The 22,001-nt window shown below is 51.9% G+C and overlaps 1 protein-coding gene across 2 annotated transcripts; it reads left to right on the forward strand.

The window, feature by feature from the left end:
* Window positions 1–40: 40 nt before the first annotated feature.
* On the forward strand, window positions 41–7,291 carry ADIG (adipogenin). Of its 2 annotated transcripts, none has more exons than XM_045519387.2 (3): window positions 41–1,490; window positions 5,382–5,514; window positions 7,157–7,291. In XM_045519387.2, the coding sequence occupies exons 1-2, from the start codon at window positions 1,364–1,366 to the stop codon at window positions 5,498–5,500; spliced, it is 246 nt and encodes an 81-aa protein (XP_045375343.1). In that variant the 5' UTR covers window positions 41–1,363; the 3' UTR covers window positions 5,501–5,514; window positions 7,157–7,291. The 2 variants fall into 2 exon arrangements, with proteins under 2 accessions (XP_045375343.1, XP_010957051.1); XM_010958749.3 differs by having other exon boundaries at window positions 7,133–7,264.
* The last annotated feature ends 14,710 nt before the right edge of the window (window positions 7,292–22,001 follow it).

The following is a 22,001-nucleotide window of genomic DNA, read 5'->3' on the forward strand; positions in this document are numbered from 1 at the left end:
CTTTGACTGCCCTTCATAATTTGGATCAGTGGGTTTTTACTCTGTTTTTGTAGAGTATCATGAAATACTCAAAATTCGATAAATTTTAAAAGAACAGTATTTGCTTTTCCATGCTGGAAGGAGCTTGTATAACTAAAGCACTGCCAGCAAAGGCCCCCCTTACAGAGTCTAGCAGATCCTGAGGGGCTGGCTGACTATCGGGGACACAGAAAGGCCACCTGTTCTCCCTGCCTGCAGAAAATCTGAGCTCTGCCAGGGCTGGCTGGTCAGGAAAGCAGAGAGATGCAGGGGAGGTCATCCCTCCGCCCGCTGGCTCTGAGTTGGGTTGACTGCAGAAGGTTCCATGGGGCCAGATTAGCACCTCAATGCCTAGATCACACGTGGTGGGTGGTTGTACCGCTTGAGCAGTCACAGTGCATGCCTTTGCTGAGAGCCACCCCTCCAGCCTGGCACTGAGTCCATATGACATTAATGTGTGCCCCCCCCCACCCCAAACTGTGCCTGGAAGCCAGGGCTAGGAGCTGCCTCCCCTGCAGGTGTGTGTCCACACCTGCTCTGTCTGCTCCCTCCAGGACGTGCGGCTGGCTCCTGGTAGCCCGAGACGCTTACCCCTGGGCTGACTGCACAGTCGCCCTGTCTGGGGGTCTGGTGAGGAAATGTGTGTTCAGGCCTTTCCCACCTGTGCTACTCAGCTCTGTCTGACCTCAGCCCCTTCAGGACCCACTGCCAAGAAATCCCCCCAACCCTGACCACCCAGCTCCCGGTCTTGGTCCCTGGGCCCTGAGTGGCACAGCTCGCCTGGCCACCATGCTTCTTGTATGCACATTCTGATGCCATCTTCCCCGACTTCCTCTTCTGGGGACTCAGGTCACCCCACAGCTGGGCTGAGGGCCCGTAAACACCTGGCCCGCCAAGCCCCAGCTGTGCCCCTACCCACTTTTTGCTGTGCCTGGCCCTCCTTGCCCTCCCCCGGCCGGCGTCTTCCTGTAAGGAGGTCCTTCCACTCCACGTCTCCCCTGGGTCTAACCCCACTTCCTGTAGCTGCTCCCCGAGCCTGGGACCAGGTCTGCCTTACTTTCCAACCTGCGCTCCACAAAATGCTCTGGTCTCAAAATCAGGCCTACCTCAGACCAGCTGCCCACTGATGTGTGGAGTTTGTTCTCAGCCAAACTGTCTCGCTACCCCAGCTTCTACCCACTGGTCCAAAACAGCTCCTCATTTGCCTGAAGGACACTGACTTGCTCATTACGTCACTGGCTCTGTCACAATTGGGCTGAGAGCAGAGTGTGGGCCTGCCCGCCGGGTCCCCAGGGCAGCCCTGCCAGCGCAGCTCAGACTGGCCCAGTTTAGCCACACATGCACCATGAAGTACCCTCTGGTGCCGCTGGTGAATGAGCTGACGTTTTCCTTCCTGGTGTTCTGGCTCTGCCTGCCCGTGGGCTTGCTGCTGTTCCTGCTCATTGTGTGGCTACGCTTCCTGCTCAGCCAAGGTGAGCCGCCCAGGCTGGGCCCCAATCCCAGCGCTGAGCAGAGGGTGGAATAGGGCAGAGAGAGGGGTTTCCTTCAGGTGTCTTAACACCTGGCTCCGAGTTGGCAAGCAGTCACCTGTAAGAGGAAAGGACTGACTTGGTAGCTTAGAGTTTCTCAACCGAGAGTCCAGGGGTGAATACTGAGTTTGGAAAGCAATACATACGTGTGCACGCCTGTGTCCCTTTAGGGCCGCCGCTGGCACTATAGGTCTTTGGTACATGTGAAATGGTGGTGAATGTGATCGCAAATTTAGTTAAGATATAGAAGGTAAAGTAATTTAGTTTTGCACTATAAACAAATATATTTATGGTAAAATAAAGAAATCTTGGAGCAGAAATGTACCTGGAATTGGTTATGGTGTATACAAAATTCATATTACTTCTGAACAAGCAATAGTCATGCACTACTTTTAGAGCTATTATTATCAAAATGTAAAATATATAAACAGAATAACAACTATAATTTTTGTGTGAAATATTGTCAAATGTCAAATGTATGTTTCAGCATGGTAGTAAATGCTTTCTGTTTTTGTGATCAGTCATTAATTTAGAAGAGTTTGAATCAGAAAGGGAGGGAGGGAGGGAGGGAGGTAGGAAGGAAGGATGGGAGGGAGGGAGGAAGGAAGGGAGGAAGGATGGAACCCCTTCAGAGCCACCACTAGCACGTAAGATCGCTGGTACAAATTGGAAAGAGGTAGGTGGTCCCTCTGGGCAGATGAATTAGTAAAAGGTGTCCCTTGCTGTGAATGCAGCCAGGACACAGGCTCAGTGAGCAGAGCAGGGACTGGATTTCAGCTTCTCTCTGCCCTCGGCTCAGTGCTTTCACAGCAAGGAACCAGCACAACAGGGCCCAGCAGCCTTAGGCATTAAGCGGGCACCCAAAGACCACTCCCATGGTCTCCTGCCCAGACCACACGTCAGGTAGGATCTGGGTTTCTGTGGGACACAGGATCATGGAAGCTGACTGACACTTGCCCTGAGCTCAGCACACCACCAAGAGGCAGGGTGGCAGGGTGAAGCTGGAGGTGGAGGGCCAGGGACGCAGCCTGGCCACGGGGCAGGAATGACCCTCTGCTACTCGGCAATCCCATCTCCCCGGGCACTCCCTTCACCTGGGGGCCTCTTCCTGGGACTGCTTGCCCTCCCACGTCCTGCTCCTCAGCCCCATGGCCTTCCGCCCGCCGGGCAGGGAGGGCGCTGAGCCTGCTGCCGGCTCTGGTCAGATGGCACTCAGGCAGGCCGAGCAGTTCACCCCCGACTTGCGCCACAATCTTCAGTGTGCAGGCTGGTCATTGTGCAAGGATTGGGACTTCCTGGCGAGAGCTTCCTGAAAATGTTTTGTTTAAAGTGTGTTCTCCTTATATTCCCAGGGTGGGTGGCAGCCCTTCCTGAGAGATGCAACTGAGGCCCAGGGCTGGTGTCTGGTAGAAGTCAGAGCTCTCGTCTCTGTAGGGGCTGGAAAAGCCCATCTCTCCAGTCGAGGAGACGTGGGCCCAGGTTTCGGCCTTGCCTCTTAATGGTTCATAACAACAGCTTCTTTGAACACTGTCCTAGGCCTTCTGCTACACTCTTGATGTGCGTTATTTCATTGAATCCTTAAAATAACCCTGTGAAATAATCCTTGTACAACTGAGGGAACTAAGGTTCGGAAAGAAGTGACCTGCCCAAGGCCACACACCTGGGTAGTACTTAAGAGTGCCTATTGTCTGGTGTCACATCTGGGCTCTGCCACCTACAGTTATGTGACTTGGGGCCAGTCCTCTGTGAGCCTTAGTTTCCTCATCTACAGATAATAATGGTCGCTACCCTGGGGCTGTGGAGCCATGTAGGTCAAGGGCAGGGCACACCGTACAGGTACACACATGGCACTTAGCAGGTGCTTGTAGGCTGAGAAATAATCCAGTCAGTGTCGGTTTTGTCAGTGTAGGAGGAAGTGTCGGAGTGGCTTTGGGTGGCTCCTCCGGAAAGTGGGTCACCTTACCTGAGGTCCAAGGCATGGTCTCCTCCGGTAATTCGGACTCCTCGGAGGCCTCACTCTAATGTCGTCCACAACCTGCCCTGTCCGACCCCTTCTCAGACTTTCTCCTGAGAGGCTGCTTACCCACCAACACCTCACTTTGAAATATGCCCTTCTGTTAATTTTGAATTGAAGAGAAGCCATCCTTAAAGTGAGGTGAGCAGCCCTCCCTCAGGGTCCCTGTCGTCTTGGAACTCCTGGTATTATTGCTTCTGTTCTGCGCTTGTGCTGAGAATTGGCTCAAACCCAGGGTCTGGGCCTGCCAGGGTTTGCAGGGCTGGGGCTCGGGAAACCCTGCCGTGGACTTTCTACTGGAATCAGTTCTGCCCGGAATCCAGTATGAACAGCAGACAAGAATGGCTGATTTCCCCACGTCACTCCCTCCTGGCCCTGCTCAGCAGGGCGCTTTCAGAGCCCAGAAGGCAGAGGGTTGAGCAGAAGTGCCACGTGGCCGACAAGGATGGGCTTTTCCAAGTTGAGAAGGGAGCAAGTGGGGAGGAGGAGGAAGCTGCCTGGTGAGAAGGACGCGGAGGCAAGAAAAGATCATGGGCAGCTGAGCCCAGAGAAGCTGGCCACCGGGTTCAAGCCCAGTCCACAGCCTGGCATGGGGAGGGAGGCGGAAGCCTCTGAATTCCCTGACTTCAAACAAGGGCACCTAACAGAACTGCAAAGGACCATGCAGCCGGGAGCCAGCGCTGCCACTTCCTTGTGTGAGCCAGGACACTTCACCTTCCTGAACCTTCCTCCTTGTAAAATAGGGATCACACTAGTAATTGCCTTTGGGAGGTTGAGAGGATCAAATGAGAAAATGCATGCAAAACACTTGGCGTACAGTATGTGTTCGAAAAACAATCACTGTCTCTAGTGAATAACAGTCACTTTGAGCCAGCACACTGATTTTAAATCACTCACAAAAACTGCCAACTTTGTTGAGTGCCTGTTTTTCCTGTCTTACCTCAGTTACCCTTCATTACAGAAGAGGCCCGTTTTATTATGCTCATTTTATAGATGAAGAAATTGAGGCTCAGCCTTTTCTTGATCTGCATTAAGGGCTGTCTTCAGCCTCCTTTATTTCTCTGCAACCAGTGAAACAACTTGGGTATCCTGAGAAAAATAATCATCTCCCCCACCCCCCCTGTTTTCTCACCTTGCCTTCCCCAGATAAGCCATGTAAGCAAGCTCAGTTACCCACTTAATAACACATGGAGGTTTTCCCCCCAAATGGGGGGCATTCTTTATTTTTTTTTTTAAAGGATTCTACTATATACTTCTCTGCCACTTTCTCATAATATACCTTGGACATCCTGCAAGTCAAAAGATACAGATCTAATGCAGGCATTGTAACATCTTCAAGACACCATTGGACAGATGGACTGTGCGGTGTGAGTGTAACACATCGTCAACCGTGATGGACACACACATGGTTTCCAGGGTATTCGTGTGTGTCTGTGTGTGTCACCATAAAACAGGGCTGTAATAAAAACCATTGTATACACCTTCTCAGGTATTTGTTAATGAGTGAACTGGTGGACGGATGGATGAATGGGTGGGTGCGTGGACTTGTGTCTCCTCAGTGACCCCTCCCGGACCATGCTCAATACAGGTAGGTCATTTGCTCACCTTCAAGGCCCTTCCTCCTCTAGAAAGTGGAAATGTCACAGGACAACCTTTCTTGATCCCTGGTCACCATTCAAGGCCCTAAAGTCTTCCTGAGGTCTCAGGGCTGTCCCATACGTCACGATTCCGCCTTGACCCCCTGACGGGGGGCTTCTGTAGGGTCAGGAATAGGAGATAGCATGTGACCACCCAAGAGGCCTTGTCTTGTACCTCCACAGATTCAGAGGAAAATGACTCATACTTATGCTTGGATTGGGAGCCCTGGAGCAAAGGCCCTGCCAAGTTCTGTCAGGAGGAGACACTCCACAGCCAAGAGGAGGGGAGGACCTGCTGCTGAGCCCGTCCTGCCAGGTGAGACCCCTCTCAGGGGTAGGGGGCTGGAAACAGGAGCCTCAGGGCCCCCCAAAGCCTAGGGCGGCTGCCATCTTGGTGGCCTGCTCCCTTGGCCACGCTGGGGTGCCGGCTCCCTCCACCGTGCTGGGGATTTGACTGTCTCCGCCGTGTCAGAGAACCTTCTGCCTTGTGGTGTGGGAGCCCTGTTTCTGCCATGTTCAAGGACCAGCCACCTCTGCCAGGAGGAGTTTCTTCCCAAGGTCCCCTTACCCTTTACATCTACGACCTCACCTCCTACCTGCCTCCTTAGGGTCTTGGCAATGGCTGTTCCCTCTGCCTGGAACCCCCTCTCCTCCAGATGCCCCTCACCTGGTAGGTTCTGCTCCAATGTCACTTTTTCAGCAGGGCCCCCCTCCGACCATCCTCCTTAACACTGTAATCTCTCCTCACTGCACCATCCCTCTGACGCGGCTCCACATCCTCCTTCACTGTAGTTCGTGTCCCCTTCTGACATGCGTGATAACTGACGTGTCTCTGTACCCACAGCGATGCCTGCCACATGGTGGGGGCTCATTAGGTACTTGTAGAAGGAAGGAGAAAGACTTAATAATATAATAATAATAATGGCTGATATTCATTGGGTGCCCATGCTAACCATTCACAAGCTCATTAACGGAATCCTATGAAGAGGATGTTATTCTGATCTCCATTTTACAATGAGAAGGCAGAGGGGCAGTGCAGGTAACTAATCTGCTGCTAGCAGGGCTCTAGCGCTCGCTGAGCCCAATGGGATTAATGCCATTTCTATGCCGGTGACCGCCAGATGTATCTCACTCTAATCTCCTTCCTGGGCTCCATGATCTGTCTGCTTGGTGCCTTTTCACGGCTAGAATGGGATTCTCAATTCCTGTTGCTACTCAACAAAGCAGAACACAATACCCGATCTCCAGCCAGCTTGTCCCTGTGTCTGTGAACAGCACCACCATTGACTGGTCTCATTCTTGAGCCACAAACCAGGGAGTCCCCCTTCATGCCTCTCTTTTCCTCCCACCCCACGTGATGTCCTAAACACCATCTCTCCTGCACCCACATCTCTCTGTCCGCAGGACCACCAAGGCCTGCCCCACTCCACGGTCTGCCCGTACGTCTCACTCTCGGAGCACCTGCCTCCCTCAGTGGAGGAAGGAGGTGGTGGTGAGAAGCAGGGAGCCTCACTTCACCTCAGTTACACTGACTCTCAGCCTTTCCAGGTCATGACCTTGACAGTTGAGAGCCCCTGCCCCAGAAAAATATATGCCCAGGCCTGCACTCAGAGTTCTGTGTCCAGGGCCAGCTTCCCCGGGTTGTAACCTGTGCAGTCCCACAGGGTCACATGTTCAGAAGAGCCTCGTGCTTCATTTAAAGTTCTACTGTTGTCGCCTGGAAATTCTCAATTTTTGCACAAGGCACCCCACGTATTCATTTTTTAATGGGCTTCACAAATCAGGTAGCCTATCCTGTTGATGTACGAGTAATGGGGTAAGAAGAGGAGATTTTCAGACTCTGCTCGAGAATCCTGTCCCATTTCTACAGAGCCCTTCCCACCCCCTCAAGTATCGGCCCCTCTCTTACTCTTTCATCCCATTGTCATCCTTAGAGCCAACCTGCCATCTCTTCCCAGCCTGGTGTTCCTGGAGTCAGCCGACGCGGGTGGGAGAGGCTCACCACGGAGGGAAGAGGATTCCGTCGAGTGAGGTGCTTCCCTGGGAGCCCCAGCACGTCTCCTCCACCGGTGGACACACAAATGCCTCCTGAGATCCAGCTCTTCTCCATTGCAGACTCCCGCTCAGGCCCCCCAGGGAGGAGCGCGAGTCTGTGAAGGCAGTACACTCAGGCCCTCCGGGGAGGCTGGCCCGCCGTCCAGGGCAGGGCCAGAGGGTGTGGGTCCCTATTAAAGAAACAAAGGGGTTCCTGTGCTCAGGAGACCCCTGCCAAACCTGCGGGCACTGGCCAAGTCCATTCATTTGACAAGTTGTGGGGATCGAGCCCAGACCTGACACCAACGTGAGCCATCCTGACCTTTGGGAATCAATTTCCCATCTGTGCAAAGGGCCGGGGGCTCTTACTCTGAACTTCCGTTCTCTCATTTCAAGCTCACTCCCTGATGAGTCATCAGGTTGATTTTAATGACAAATATTCATTTTACAAATACCTATGAAGTGTCTACCATACACCTAAGCCACAATAAGAAGAGATCATGTTTACTGAGCGCTTGCTGTGGACCAGATGCTCTTTTGTGTGCTTTACACACGTGATGGTTTTTAACCCTCACGTGCTTCCTGTGAGGTAGGCTCTCTGGTTGTCCCTGGTTTACAGATGGGGAAATGGAGTCACACTGCTGGGGGTGGGATTTGAACCTGGGCCCCGACTTGAGTGCCCAGCCCTGCTCCACAGTGCCCGTTCTTCTCCGGGTTGGAGCATTGTGGGAGGTCCTGGGGAGGCACCATGTTCTGATCTTTCAAGAAATCTCCTGAGGCAGCAGGGTTGATGGAATGGAGAAGGGGCTAGGCCCCCTTGGGGAGGGGATCGCCTGGGTATCATCTTAGTGACCTGTGGACTTGGGCCCACTCTTCTTAGTGTAAAGGCAAATATGCCACCTGGGGAGGGGTCACTGACACCCAGAGCCTTAGATGAGGGCAGGAGGGCCAGGCAATCTGGGGAAGACCACAGCGTTCCATCCTGGCCAGAGAGCAAGAAGAGAGGCTCCTGGTCCAAAACAGGTCCAGGAAGTAGGACACAAACCAGGGAAGCCAAGAGGAATGTCCCTTACTTGTCCCTAAATGCCCCACTTCGACATGTTTGCAATGATGAACTCCTACTCCTCACATCCTAGGCAAGATGTCAATCTCCAGCGAGGCCCTCCTGGACCCCACATTCAGCCACGCTTGTTTCCTGCCCCCTGAGCATCCTCCCTCCCCACCCCACCCCTGCCCCTTCCACACCCGCAACACACTTTTGCTGCTTTCCTGTTTCCTAGCAAATGTCACCATCCCCATTTCACAGAGGAGGAAAGTAAGGCCCAGAGGCAGAGGGTGACCTGCTCAAAGGCACCAAGGGAGTGAGTGGCCAGGCCAGACCCTGGGTCATGGCTGCTTTCTTCACCCACATTAGCCAGGGACGTTATTAATTCAGTCTTGTTTCATATCGGGTGGTTGTAGGTAATAATAACCCTAATGGCATTACAAGTAATGTTTCGTAGCTGGTTTTTAAAGCTGTTCTTTCCACTTCACCTTTGTAGTGCAGGCGAGTGGGCAGGGCTCAGAAGCGCGCGTGCGTGCGTGCGTGCGTGCGTGTGTGTGTGTGTTTGTGTGTGTGTGTGTGTCTGCCTGTAGGTGGCCCGGCTGAGCCAGCTGCACCTGGAAGGAGGCTGGACATCTGTCCCTGTGTGTGGTGTGTGGGGGGAGTGCCCTGCAGCCTTCCTCTCGCCCACACTGCCGACCGAGTCCGCCCCCCTCCCCCCACAGCAGCAGCAGCAGCAGCAGCAAATGGGGAGATGCGAGGATGCCAGCCCACAGCGGAACCTGTCCTTCCTGCTGCCCAGAGAGAGAGGCTGGCCCTGGTGCTCCTGGCTTCACTGTGTTCCCGGATCCCACGGGCCCACATCGCCAGGTGATCCAGGTGCTACGCCAGGCGCTGGGGGGCTTGGACTGCAGGTACAGGAATCCCAGGAGAGGAGAGGGAGGTTTGAGCCACTGGTGTCTCACAGCCAAGCCCGAGGGGTGAGGAGACCAAGCTGAGGACCTTCTATGTGCTGGACACATGTGACATCTCACTTGACCCTCATGACACCCCTGTGAGACAAGAATTCCCCTTCCCTCCTCAGATGAGGAAACAGATGCTCTGGAAGGTCAAGTAAATGGTCCAAGGTTACCGGCTGCCAAATGGTCTAGTGTGTTTCAACCCTTGGTCCGTTTGGGACACTAAACCCAGGCCTTTCCTGGGACACACACTTCCTGCGCAAATTACAGACAGTTCCCAATTGGTCACATGGAAAGTGTCTTTAGAGAATGGGGACTCAGGTATGAAATGCAACCAGGTCAGTCCCGGGGCTTCTGAGTCTCCTCCGTGTAAGTGCCCTTCATTCTCCAGGGCCCTGGGAATCCTCCAGGCTTCACAGAGGAGCTGCTCTGTGAAGGGAGAGGACGTGCACACCTCTGAGCGTTTTCGTCTGCCTCCAGGTTACTTGTGTTTCTGGCTTGAGAGGACTAGGAAGGGACCCTGAGGGGACAAGCTGGGCCCTTGAATGGGTTTTTCCCATCAGGCCCCTGGGCTTCAGCCTGGACAATCACTTCCTGGGGCAAGGGCCTTAGCTAGGAAACCACTTCCTGGGGCAATGGGTCTGAGCGCTAAGCTTTTTTATTCAATCCCGGGGCTTTGAGCTTCAGCCTGGGAAATCACTTCTTGGGTCAAAAGGCCTGAGTTCTCAGCCTAGAAACTTGCTTCCTAGAGTCATGATCTCAAACTAGGCAATTGCTGCTTAGCTTACTAGGACTGAGCGAGGGCACAAGCCTGGGAAATCGCTACCGGGGGCTCTGAGCTTGGAAGAGGTAAGGAGGCAGCCCATCCCAACAGCCTCTCTGTTCTGTTTCCCCGCAGTTGCAGAGTCCGAGGGGCCGCAGGCGCGGGCAGGGAGGGAGGAAACCTTCCACACGAACTCTGCTTACTCTGAACAAGCAGCTCTGCTCCTGCACAGAGGTGGGCTGCCCCCAGGCAGGAACCTGTGCCTAAGGCAAGGGCCCCCTGCTGGTGAGGATGCCACCCAGAGGGCTGGTGGCCAGGCCCCATCTTTAGGCACCAGCACATCCTGTCCCTCGCTCCAAACCCCTTCTATGCTGCCAGGCACCCAGCAGACTGTCGTTGAATCATTCATTCATTTAATTCATACCACAAATATTTTTTGAGTGACTGCCCGCATCAGAGGCGGGGGAAGCAGGGAGTTACAGTCCTATATGCTCTTTATTTTCATTTATGCCTTTTTTCATTGCTTTTATGCTTAGAAAGTCCTCCTGGTCCAGCAGACTAACTATCCACCTACATGTGTTTTTCTATTTTTTTTAAACTAATTTTGGTATCTGATGTGAGAAACCCAACTTCTTAGTTTTTTTCTTCTCCAAACGTTCAATTGTCCCAGCACAGCCCCTTCCAAACTGCCAGTAAAGTGCACAAATATTTACCATGTACGTACCGCTTGATTTGTGTACCTGTGTGACTAACACCAGAGGCCCATCACCCTGAGGCTCCCTCCCCTGTGTCCTTTCCCAGTTAATCCCCCCTCCCAGCCAGGGTAACCACTCTTCTGATCTCCCTCAGTAGGTAAGGAGTCTTTCCCAGGTCTCCCTGCTACTGAAGGAAGAGGTTCTTCATTGATCATATTCTGATGTGGTTGGACAATGCTAGGTCACATTTTACTGAGGGCTTCCCTGCCCCAGGCATTGTTCCAGAGGCATCCACGTGCCCTGGCTTGTTCCTTACCTTGCCCTAGGAGATGCGTTCTGTTGTTGTACCCCATTTGACAGATAGAAAAAAGAGAAGTGAAGCTTAGAGGGAAGAGATGGAGGTAGCTGAGCCCCCGGCAGCCTGACCCACAGCCTTCTGGATTGACCACAACTTCCGCATTACTTCCCTCCTGCTGGATTACTTCCAGATTGACCATTACTCCCCGTTGCTTAGGAAATTTGCCCCCATCCCCGCAGGAACCCCTACTCCAATGTGAAAGTACGGTCTTTCACTCAAATAGAATCATCTTTTAAACTTTATGTTTTGAAATAATTTTATGGAAGTTTTTTTTTTCACATTTTCTAGGTGACTTATTTATTTTTATTTTTAATTTTTTTTGGTGGGGGGAGGTCATTAGGTTTATTTATTAATTTTTGGAGGTGGTACTGGGGATTGAACCCAGGACCTTGTACATGCTAAGTATGCGCTCTACCATTTGAGCTCTACCCTCCTCTTGAAATAATTTTAAATTCATAAGAAGTTGCAAAAATAGTAGAGTTTCCATGTATATTCTTCACAGCATTATACCAAGCACTTTTAATATATTATTTAATTTCATTCTGTTATGTTGACAGTAATTGTCTATAAATAAACTAAAAAATAGTAATAGTTACGATTACTGAGTACTCAGTATGTATCAGGCGCTGTGTTTTATATGCTTTATCTAATTTAATATCCCCAACAATCCTGTGAAATGGATACTATTATTAGCCCCATGAAGTGGGGAAGCCAAACCATCATCTTGACCCTGGCCTGGGATCCAGACACCCTGAGAATTCCTTCCTTGTCCAGCCCTCTCTTTTCCTAACAGGACAGCATCTATGGGAGAAAGAAACCAACGTTGAAACCAGCAACTGTTGGGAAGTGAGATTCAAATGGGTGGCTTTGTCTCCCATGAAAACCAGGAAGAAGAGAGAGCGAGGTTTCCCTCAAAATGAGAGTAATAGGTTTCTTGGCTGCTTCCACAGGCCTGTGCTGAATGACTTACACATTAGGCCATTTAATACTCACATCGTCCCTCTGAGGCGGGTGGGTGCTCTGATTACCCCCACTTTGCAGATGAGGAAACTGAGGCCTGGAGAAGTGGCAGAGCAACTTTTACCGGAGCCTTGGGCCAACTTCTCGTCAGTGCCTCTCCTTCCCTCAAGGTCTGGAACACAAGCGGAGACCGGCGCTCCCAGCTTGGCGACGGGGCCTCAGGACCTGCCTGCGAAGGATGCACACAGACAGAGACAAGGCGGGGGACAGCCCCAAGGCGGTGAGTGCTCCCCACCCCGACCAGGTGGAAAAGGAAAGGGCCAGTGGCGGCGGGAGGGCACCTGGAGGCGGCGCATCCACAACCTCCAGGTCCTCGTGACCAGGCTGCCAGGAACGGCGCTGCCGGTTGCGGCCACCAGGGGGTGCCCCGGCTTCGTCGCAGAGAGCGAGGAGGTGGAGTCTCAGTAAGGAACAAGGTGAAAGAACGAGGTGACCCGGACCGAGGAGGAGGAAACTGGCGCGGAGCGGAGTGTTTTGGAAGCTATCTCCCTTGCCTTATTTGTAGGATGCCAGTTGTGTGGTTGGCTGAGGGCTGGGAAAGTGGAGGTCGCTGTGCAGGGTGTGGAGTGATTTGGAGGGGGGGCAGTAGCAGGATACTACTAAGACTACGTGGAATATTAAGTCCTCTGGAGGAGTCCAGAACAGAGGAGTTGACGGTGTCGCGCGTGCATGCGGTGTATTTGTATAAACCTGTATGCTTGCGTCTGTAGGCGCCCTGCATGCGCTCCTGTTGGGTATGAGCGTGAACCGCGTGCACACGCGTTTCTGTACGTGCCTTTGTGTACGTGGACATGATATGCTTCGTGCACAAGCAGCTGGTGTGGGTGTGTATTTATGCATCTTGTATTTTCAGCACAGGTATTTGTGTAAGTGCACGTTTATGCGTGTTTACACACACATCTGAATTCCAGGCACGCATGAGTGTGCCCACATTTAGGAATCATGTTCTCTTGGCAAACTCCTAAGGTGGCAAATATCTGGGTGGCCTGGCCTAGCAAAGATCCCCTGGAAGTGCCTCCGCGCCTGCACCAAAGTGGCCCATGTCCTGAACGGTTCACAGAGCACCTCAGCCCTGGTTCGCAGTGTCAAGAGGGCAGTGAGGACATGGACGGCCCCCTCCCACTGTCGGGGCCACCTCCCCCTTACCCCTTACAGGAGCCTGTCCCCTCAGGGAGCAGGGATTGGGTGCGGGGAGGGGTCAGCCCTCAGAGAGGAAAGCCATCGAAGGGAGTTGCACATGCCATTGGACTGTCTCTTTCTGGGGTGGTCAGAACTGGGTTCTCTAACCTTCTTGGCTCCAAATCATAGTAACAGCCACTATTCAATCATTCGTCTTAGTATTTAATGAATGCCTACTCTGCACTAGGTACAACATGGAATGCTAGAATCACAGTGAAAAGAACAGGCACGGACCCATGGACCTCCATATTCACAGCCCTGTGGAAGAGGCAAACATGAGTCAAATAGCGATAAAGTAAATATCAAGTTACAAACTGTATTAGGTTTTATAAGAAATATAGGGAACAATGGGAAGGTAAAACAAGGCACCTGGTAGAGTCTGGGGAATGAGGTAAGGCTTCCAGCCACAGAAAACTGCATGTGCAAATGGCCTGAGGCAGCATGGCCAAAGAGCTGGAAGAAGATCAGTGGGGTTGGTATGCAGCTGTCACTCCAGGACATAAGAAACAGCTTGAGCTCTCAGGAGCCCCCTTGATGGAGTTGACATGAAGGACTTGGTCTTAGCAAGTGTCTAGTCCAGTTCCTCCTTGTACAGATGGGAAAACTGAGGCTCAGAGAGAGGAATGGCCTGGCCCAGAGCCACACAGCAAAGTGGGGACAGATTTTGGAATTGAAGCCAGGATATCCATAATTATCACATGATAATTATATGATACTTGTATAATAATTATAATTAACACACATACTTGTACAATATTCATAATCCATCTTGACTCGGAATTTGCCCTTCACCACAGGCTCCTGTCCCCTATCCATCCCCCCTCATCCCACCTCTCCAACAGCTTCCATTCTGATGCCCAATGGGAAGGGGCCTTGTAGGGAGGGGCCCATGGCTGGTCCTCTCCGAGTGCCTCCCAGCTGCCTCTTCCCTGCCTCTTAGTGCTGGGTTCCTGTGTGGGCTCTGGCTCTCTCAGGAGGGTCCTTGTGTCTCATCTCCCACCTGGAGCCAAAAATCAAAGAGGCTACCCCTTCCAGGCCTGGGCTTCCCACACAGTGGTTGGTCTCGCTGCCTTCAGTGGCTTGCTTCTTTGAGTCTTGCAGCAGCAGGTCCATGATGCCAGCTGTCATCCTCTGTGAAGTCGCAGGGAATACCAGTAATACCTTGTCCCCCTCTTGGGGAGCCCAGAGTCCACCCTGGGGTGAGTCCTCCCTCCCCTCAGCCCTCTCCCGTGAAACCAGGTGGATCCCTGCTATGAGGTTAAGGGTCAGCCTGTGCACGCCCTAGACTTCAGTCTTGGAGTTTGCAGTTTTGCCTGGAGCTGGCTTCAGGCATGGAGAGGGCAGAGTTTTTTGTTTAGTGTGACAGTTGTCAGTACCTCCAACCTCTGGGCCAGCCTAGCTGACGTGAACCTCCTCCGGGGCAGCGGCCATGATTCCTTAAGGAATTCTGTAAACACGTGTCTGAGAGTCCCCAGCTTTGTGGGAACTGAGGCTGGGCAGCTGATTTCAGTTGTGTTCTCTAAAGCAGTGATGTCTCAAACTTGAGCAGTGCATCAGAATCACCTGGAGGGTATTTAAGACACGGGAGGCTGGGCCCTGAGAATCTGCATTTCTAACAACTTCCCAGGTGTCACTGATGCCGCTGATGCAGGGACCACACTTTGAGAACCGCTGGCCAGGGAGCAGAGGCCTAAACCAGGCTTCCTGTGTAGAGATGCTCTGAGAGAGCAGAGTGCTCCTCAGCCAAAGCCTTACAAGGGAGGGAGGGGAGGAGGAGAAGGGGTGAAGTCCAGCCGTGGCCACAAGGGGGCTCTGGAGCGCAAATTGCATCCGAGTGGTTCCCTTTGGCTACAGGGAGGCTGGTCTCTCCCACCTCAACCTCCTGCGCCCCTGCTTCGCACAGGTGTGCGTCTCCTAGACCTAGATAACTGCCTGTTAGAGCTGTACCGTGCCAACCCCCATGGCGAGTGGATCATCAAACAGAACCCCACCTAACTAAGCCCTGGGGCTCTAAGGAGCAGCCTAATGATGGTGAGAACACCAAGAGCTTTATAAATTTAATCTTTACAATAATCCAGTGTTTTAGTTTGAGTGATGTGATGACAGCAGCTGAGTCACTAAGCACTTACTATGCACCAGGTACTTTACATATATTAACTCCTTTAATCCCCACAACAACCTTATGAGACAGATTATCATCATGACCTCTTTGCAGGAGAGGAAAACTGAGACTCAGAAAGTTAGTATTACTTGGCCACATGGCCCATGAGTGACAAGATTTAATTCCAATGCAGATTAGTCTGGTGTCAAGATGCAAGCTCTTACCTATTTTAGACCATAAATTCAAACTCTTTTTGCTTTGAATATCCATACTTGTAAGTGTTTTAATGATGGTCACTTCCGCAGCCTCCCACTCTCTCCCCCCACTTCCCACAGTGCAAACACCCTCAGAACCAGGAAAGGGGAATGCAGAAAACCCAGTGAGGAGGGATTGACATTAATTCTGGAACTGCCTGGCAGGGCAATGGAGATTGTAGCAGGTTACAAGCCTTAAGTGACCTCAGTTCCCCCAGAAGCTCCATCCAAAGAGCCCAGACTGAATGAAGCATGAGTTCAGCCCAGCACTAGCCCACAATCCTTTGAGGCAGGTATTACCATGGTCCCATTTTTACATACGAAGGAGCCAAAGTTCAGAGAGGCTAAACCATGTTCTTAAAGTCACACAGAGAGTGAGAACGTTGGATGCCCAGTTCCAAACCCAGTGCTCTTCCAGCCACACCCTGGTTGCCTGAAGCAGGATCAGGACCTGGTAGGTGCTGGTGAGAGAGGACAGTCAAGAACAGAAGTAGAGAGATTGGGTAGATTTTCCATGTGGGAGAAATACCAGAGATTCAGCCAGAGTTGCTGCTTCTGTTCCCCACAGTCCATCTACAAGCCCTGCTGAAACTCCCACTAAAATACACTGCTTCCCCCCACTTTACTCTTTTGCTCCTACTACCATCCTAGTCCAAGCCATTGTCATCTCAATGCTGCTGCTCACGGTGGTGGTGGGATGGTGATGGTGGTAATGATGGTGGTGGTGATGGAGGTGGTGGTGGTGATGGTGGTGGTGGTGGTGATGGTGGTGATGGTGATGGTGATGATGATGGTACAAAGTCTCAGTGGCTTCGATGCCTTTTACCTACTCTCCTTGCTATCCTATCTATTCTCTGTACAGCAGCCATGATGACCCTTGTAAAAGAAAAACTCAATTATACTGAAAGCCCTCCTACTGAAAATATTCCAGAGGAATCCCACACCACTTCAAATAACATCCCAACTCCTTACCCTGGCCTCTGAGGCCCGTCCAGTGTCTCTGATGTCACTTCACCCATCCTCCCCGTCACTTTGCAGAGCCAGCCGCATGAGCCTCCATCCTATTCCTGAGACATACCGAGGTCATTCGTGCTTTTGGGCGTTGCACGTGCTGTTCCCTCTGCCTAGAACAGCACCCCCAGCTGCTCCCATGGCCAGCTCCTTCAGCTCCGGGTCTCAGCTCACTTGTCCCTTCCTTCACAAGGCCTCTCTGACCATCGTGTTTGAAGTTGCTTCCTCTCCTACTCTCTCTCTCATTGCCTTAATTAACTTTCTTCCTAGCATTTATCATTACCTGGAATTATCTTACTTAATTAGCTTTTTCTCATCTGTGTCCCCAACTAGGATGTAACCCCATGAAAGCAGAGACCATGTGGGACTTTGCTCACCTTTGTGGATATAATGGTACATAGTAGGTGCCCAATAAAAATCCGTTGGGTGAATGAATGGATCAACGAATACCTCTCAGCTCCTCTGTTTCCTCTGGAAACTGTTGTCCTTACCACCTGACTTAACTCTGACCTCCCTGGTTTGATGTGGGAAAATGAGGAAATGCACCTGAAGTACCTACCCCCAGCGCTCATTCAGTGCTGTCATTATTATTATTATTATTACTATTATTACTATTATTATTATTATTATTATTATTATTATTATTATTATTATTATTATTATTATTATTATTAAACAAGAGCCAGGCAGCTGAAATGGTGAGTGGTGGTGTCATCTCCCCCATGGTTCTCAGCACCTGTGCAGGTCCCACGGCGTGTCTCACACAGAGCTGGGATGACAGGGAGCTGTGTGGTTGGAGGGACAATCCTTTAACCCTGGCCGGAGGGGCAAGTGCCTTGGTGGGTGCTGGGAGCCCAGGCCTGGCTGTGCTAGCTCTGCGCTCAGAGTGGGCCGTCAGCCACCAGCGGAGAAGCCCAGTTTAATCACATGTCAGTTTCCCCATTCATCTTCGGCGCTATCCGAGGGCTCATCTTTTTCCACCCTGTGGCATCTGGTGATTGATGACCTCGCACCAGCCCTGCTGCTGAGTTAGCACAGCTCACAGTGGGTGCCCGGCTTCTCCGGGCTCTTTGCTGTCTGGGGCTCACTCCGGCTGGGATCATGCTGATTTTAAGGAGCCCTGGTATGGACTGAATTGTGTCCCCCTCCCCCAGTTCATATGTTGAAGCCATAACCCCCAAGGTGACTGTATTTGGAGATCAGGTTTAAAGGAGGTAATTAAGGTTAAACGAGGTCATAAGGATGGGGCCCTGGTCCAATAGGACTGGTGTCCTTGTAAGAAGATGAGACACCAGAGCTCTCCCTCTGTCTGTGCCCACACGGATGAAAGGCCATGTGGGAACACAGTGAAGAGGCCGCTATCTGCAAGCCACGAGGAGAGTTTTCACAGGAACCACATTTTCTAGCATCTTGATCTTGGACTTCAAACCCCTAGAACTGTGAGAAAATAAATGTCTGCTGTTTAAGTCCCCAGCCTGCGGTACTTTGTAACAGCAGCACGAACAGACTGAACAAGCCCTTGCTACCTCCAGCTTCTGAGAGCAAGCAGCATGGGATTTGGACAGATGCCCTCCAGGAGGAACATTTCCTTGAGCAAATGGAGAAAATGGCCCCCAAGCAGAGAAGTGTCTCACCTGGCATTCGGGTGGGTGCCTCCCTGGGAGGGGCAGTGCTTAGACGGGGCCACCCTGGGCTGGCTGGCGGATGGCGCTCCAAGCCAGCTCTGTGGGGCTGCAGGTAACTTGCCCAGCCTCTCTGTGCTCCCAGACTTTCACTCGCTGTTTCTCAGTCCCCACAGAGGGCGGGGAGGAGGAAATGAGAGATTCTGCAGTCGCTGGATGATGAAATTAGGTGCCCACTATGAGCCCAGCGCTGGGCTAGACTGGGGCCAGAGTAATAAACAGGCAGGGAGGGTCCCAGCCCTCAGGAGGAGACACAGAAAGGCTGATGTGGCTGACGTTGAGAGAGTGCAAGGGGCCAGTGGGCAGACTGGGCAGGGACTGGAAACGGATCCTAAGAGGTTTGGGAAGACTGGAAGGGTTTAAATAGACCAAAACACTGGCCTGGGAACTCTGAGACTGCCCCAAGGTTTACTCTTAGCAGACCTAGATGTGGCCTCAAATGCCCCTGCATGGGACTGCCTGTTGGTCTGCACTGGCGTCTGGCTGGGGTCCCTCACTGCCCTAGTCCCTCCCAAGGGGGTCTCATATATCCTTCAGGACCCTCATTGAAGACCCTTCTCTCTGAGGCGACTACTAACTTGAAACCAGAAGAGATCTCCACCTCCTTCATCCTCCCTGCACTTGACTCTTGGCGTTAGAGGGACAAGGGTGTGAAGGCAAACGTCCCTCCGGCTCTGGCTGGGGCGGGGATGGAGGGAGGGAGCGCACTGCCTGGTACCTGGCTGTGGGCAGGTGACTCTCCCCCTCCATGTCCTAGGGCCCACACCCCTGCCTGCCCCTCACACCTGGACCCTACAGGATATGTGCAATTGTGATCTATCAGGACTTCATCCACACACTTGAGGGGATCGCCTGTCCTGATTTTCAAGCCCGGAGAGGGAACAGGCCAGTGTCCCCTGCTCTTTGCAAGTCCCTGGAACCAAGGCTGTGGTGGGAGAAATGAAAATTATTCCTGGCAAGCCTATCCTGCTGTCCCCTGCCCCACCCCGGGGGCTGCTCAGAGGGTGGGAGATGCCTTCTATTGAGAAACCCTTTCCCACCCCAGACACTTTGGGGAAGGGAATGGGAGTTACTTTCATTGTCCCTGAATGCTGGCTGGCAGGAGGCCCAGGGAGGGGGCTCCCCAATAGGGAATCTGCAGCTGCCTGTCTTTAAGGTAAAATTACCGTAATTACTTCAATTACCAAATCCATCAAGAGCTTTGGACTAAGGAGGCCAGTGAGTAATCAGATGGGAGGAGTGTGAGTCATGGAGGTGGGGGCACAAAGTGTAGGAGGGGGGCAGGCGGTTGATGTTAGACCAGGCTTTTGATTGGGGTGGGGGTGGGGAAATGCAGAGAAATTGTGATTAGCCAAGACCCCACTTTGCTCCTTGAGGGCGGTTTCTTCTTCTATATTACAAAGAAACTGTTCTTTGTAGCCCTCTCTTTGGCTTCTTCTTTCACAGAACCCCGCACTCCATGGCCAACTCTTTACCTCTGATGAGAGTTAAAAGTAAAAAGCAAAACAAAAACAAAAGAACAAAAACAAAAAAACAGTAAAAGCTGCTGGCATCTCCTAGGCTCTTGCTCTGGGCCAGGCCCTTTGCAAGAGCTTTCCCAGCTTCATCCCTTCCAACCCCATGGAGCAGGTTTAGTCCCATTTTACAGATGTAAAGGGCATCATGCCTCTCCTCTTGGCCTAGATGCTCCGGGACACCAGACCCTGGGCGTGGTTTGCCTCTGTACCTCTCACCCCTGCCTCGCCTGGTAAATCCGCACTTGGCACACACTCAAGAGATACCTGGTGAAGAAAATGAAGTACCAGGCTGGCAGGTTGGTGGGTTATGGGGAAAATCACCTTACTGGCCAGGTCCCCTTCAATCACCCCACTTCCTCCCTCCAACTTGCAGCCTGGACATGGGGGCCTGGAGCAACTGACTCAGCAGGGAAGGTGGTCAGGACCACCATGCACGCCCCACTGAGACAGAACGGTGACCCTGATCACCCATGAGAATGATTTCAATGCTGTGGAGTAATAGAAATTTTACCATTTTAACCATTTGTAGGTGTACAGTTCAGTAGCACTAAGTACATTCACATTGTTGTACCATCATCACTACCGTCCACCTCCAGAACTTTTTCGTCTTCCCAAACAAAAACTCTTTACCCATTAAATAGTAACTCCCCATTCCCCTCTCCTCCCAGCCCCTACCAGCAACCACCATTCTACTTTCTGTCTCCATGAGTATGACTACCCTAGGAACCTCGTGTATCTGGAATCATACAACATTTGTTCTTTTGCATCTGGCTTCTACCACTTAGCGAATGTCTTCAAGGTTCATCCATGTTGTAGCATATGTCAGAATTTCATTCCTGTTTAAGGCTGAATAATATTCCGCTGTCTGTGTAGACTACATTTTGTTCATTTGTTCGTCCATTGATGGACATTTGGTTCTTTCCACCTTTTGGCTATTGTGAATGATGCTGCAACAAACCTTGACGTACAAGTATTTGTTTGAGTTCCTGCTTTCAATTCTTTTGCGTATAGACTCAGAAGTGGAATTGCTGAATCATATGGTTATTCTATGGTTAATTTTTTAAGAAGCCATCTTACCAGAATATATTTTAACACCATTGAAAAATACTCCCCAAAGTGATGGTAACTGAATTATCTCCCCTGTACTCTGAATAAAAAGGACACTCCTGGAGGGGCACTTGTGGCTTCTGGCCCTTTCTGATACTCTCCCAGGCTACTCGTATACCTCTTTGAAAAGCATGGCTATCATTCGCTCATTCATTTATGTATTAATATTGGCTGAGTACCCTCTGTGTGTCAGGAACTCACCGGATTCTAGGGTATAATGGTGAGGAAACTGGACACAATCCCAGACTCAGGAACTTACAGCCTGGAAGGGAGGCAGGCATCTGAGGCACTAAAGGCCCAGAGCGTTTTTCAGAGCCCAGACCTAGAGGCTGTCTCAGCCCAAAGCAAGGATGCTTCTTGGTGCGCTGGCCCAGGCCCCAGTGTTCTTTTCTTCCCTGGGCCTCAGGTTCCTCATCTGTGAAATGGGGGAGATCACTCCACCCTCCCCACTATATTGGTGTGGTAAGAAGGAAGACTACCCCTCTTGCTCTGGGTACCTTGCGAATTTGGAATCATACAACATTTGTTCCTTCCCCACTGGTGAGGTTGGTAAGGAGAATTTTCATGACCATTTTACGGACAAGCAGGCTGAGGTTCAGGGAAGCAGGGCTGGTCCAATTCCAGCTCTGCTGAGTCCTCAGCAGGGTCTTTCACTGGACAGTCTCCCTCCGCGAATCTCCTCTCCTGCCCCCCAGTCCTTCTCAGCCTGTGAGGCACCAACCACTCCTCCAACTGGGCTCCTACTGAAGGTCTGTGCACCCCAGCATCTGAGGGCAAAGATGGAAAGGGGGTGGGGCTTCACAGGAACCTTCCAGGGCACCTTCCCCTGACTCGCCTCCTCCTACCGGGCAGGGCCCCCTGGGCTCCTGCTGGGGCGGGCTGGATCCCAGGGTGGCAGCTCGGCCTCTGCTGGCGTTCATGCAAACACCGGTTTGGGGCTACTTTTCCACCTCGCCCAGCGGGAGCGCTGGCTCGACAGTCCCGCTCACTTGCACTGAGCTCTTACCTGATCTGTGGGAACCTCAGACAAGTAGTTGGGCGTCTCTAAGCCTCAGTTTCCTCATCTATAAAACTGCTACCA

Source organism: Camelus bactrianus, chromosome 19 (genome assembly GCF_048773025.1).
Source record: "Camelus bactrianus isolate YW-2024 breed Bactrian camel chromosome 19, ASM4877302v1, whole genome shotgun sequence".
Taxonomy (NCBI): domain Eukaryota; kingdom Metazoa; phylum Chordata; class Mammalia; order Artiodactyla; family Camelidae; genus Camelus; species Camelus bactrianus.

Excerpts from the sequence above, each read along its gene's own strand:
- ADIG (XM_045519387.2), top strand. The coding sequence starts at position 1,364 with ATGAAGTACCCTCTGGTGCCGCTGGTGAATGAGCTGACGTTTTCCTTC. Across the intron at positions 1,491-5,381 it reads ACGCTTCCTGCTCAGCCAAG|ATTCAGAGGAAAATGACTCA; the intron begins GTGAGCCGCCCA and ends GTACCTCCACAG.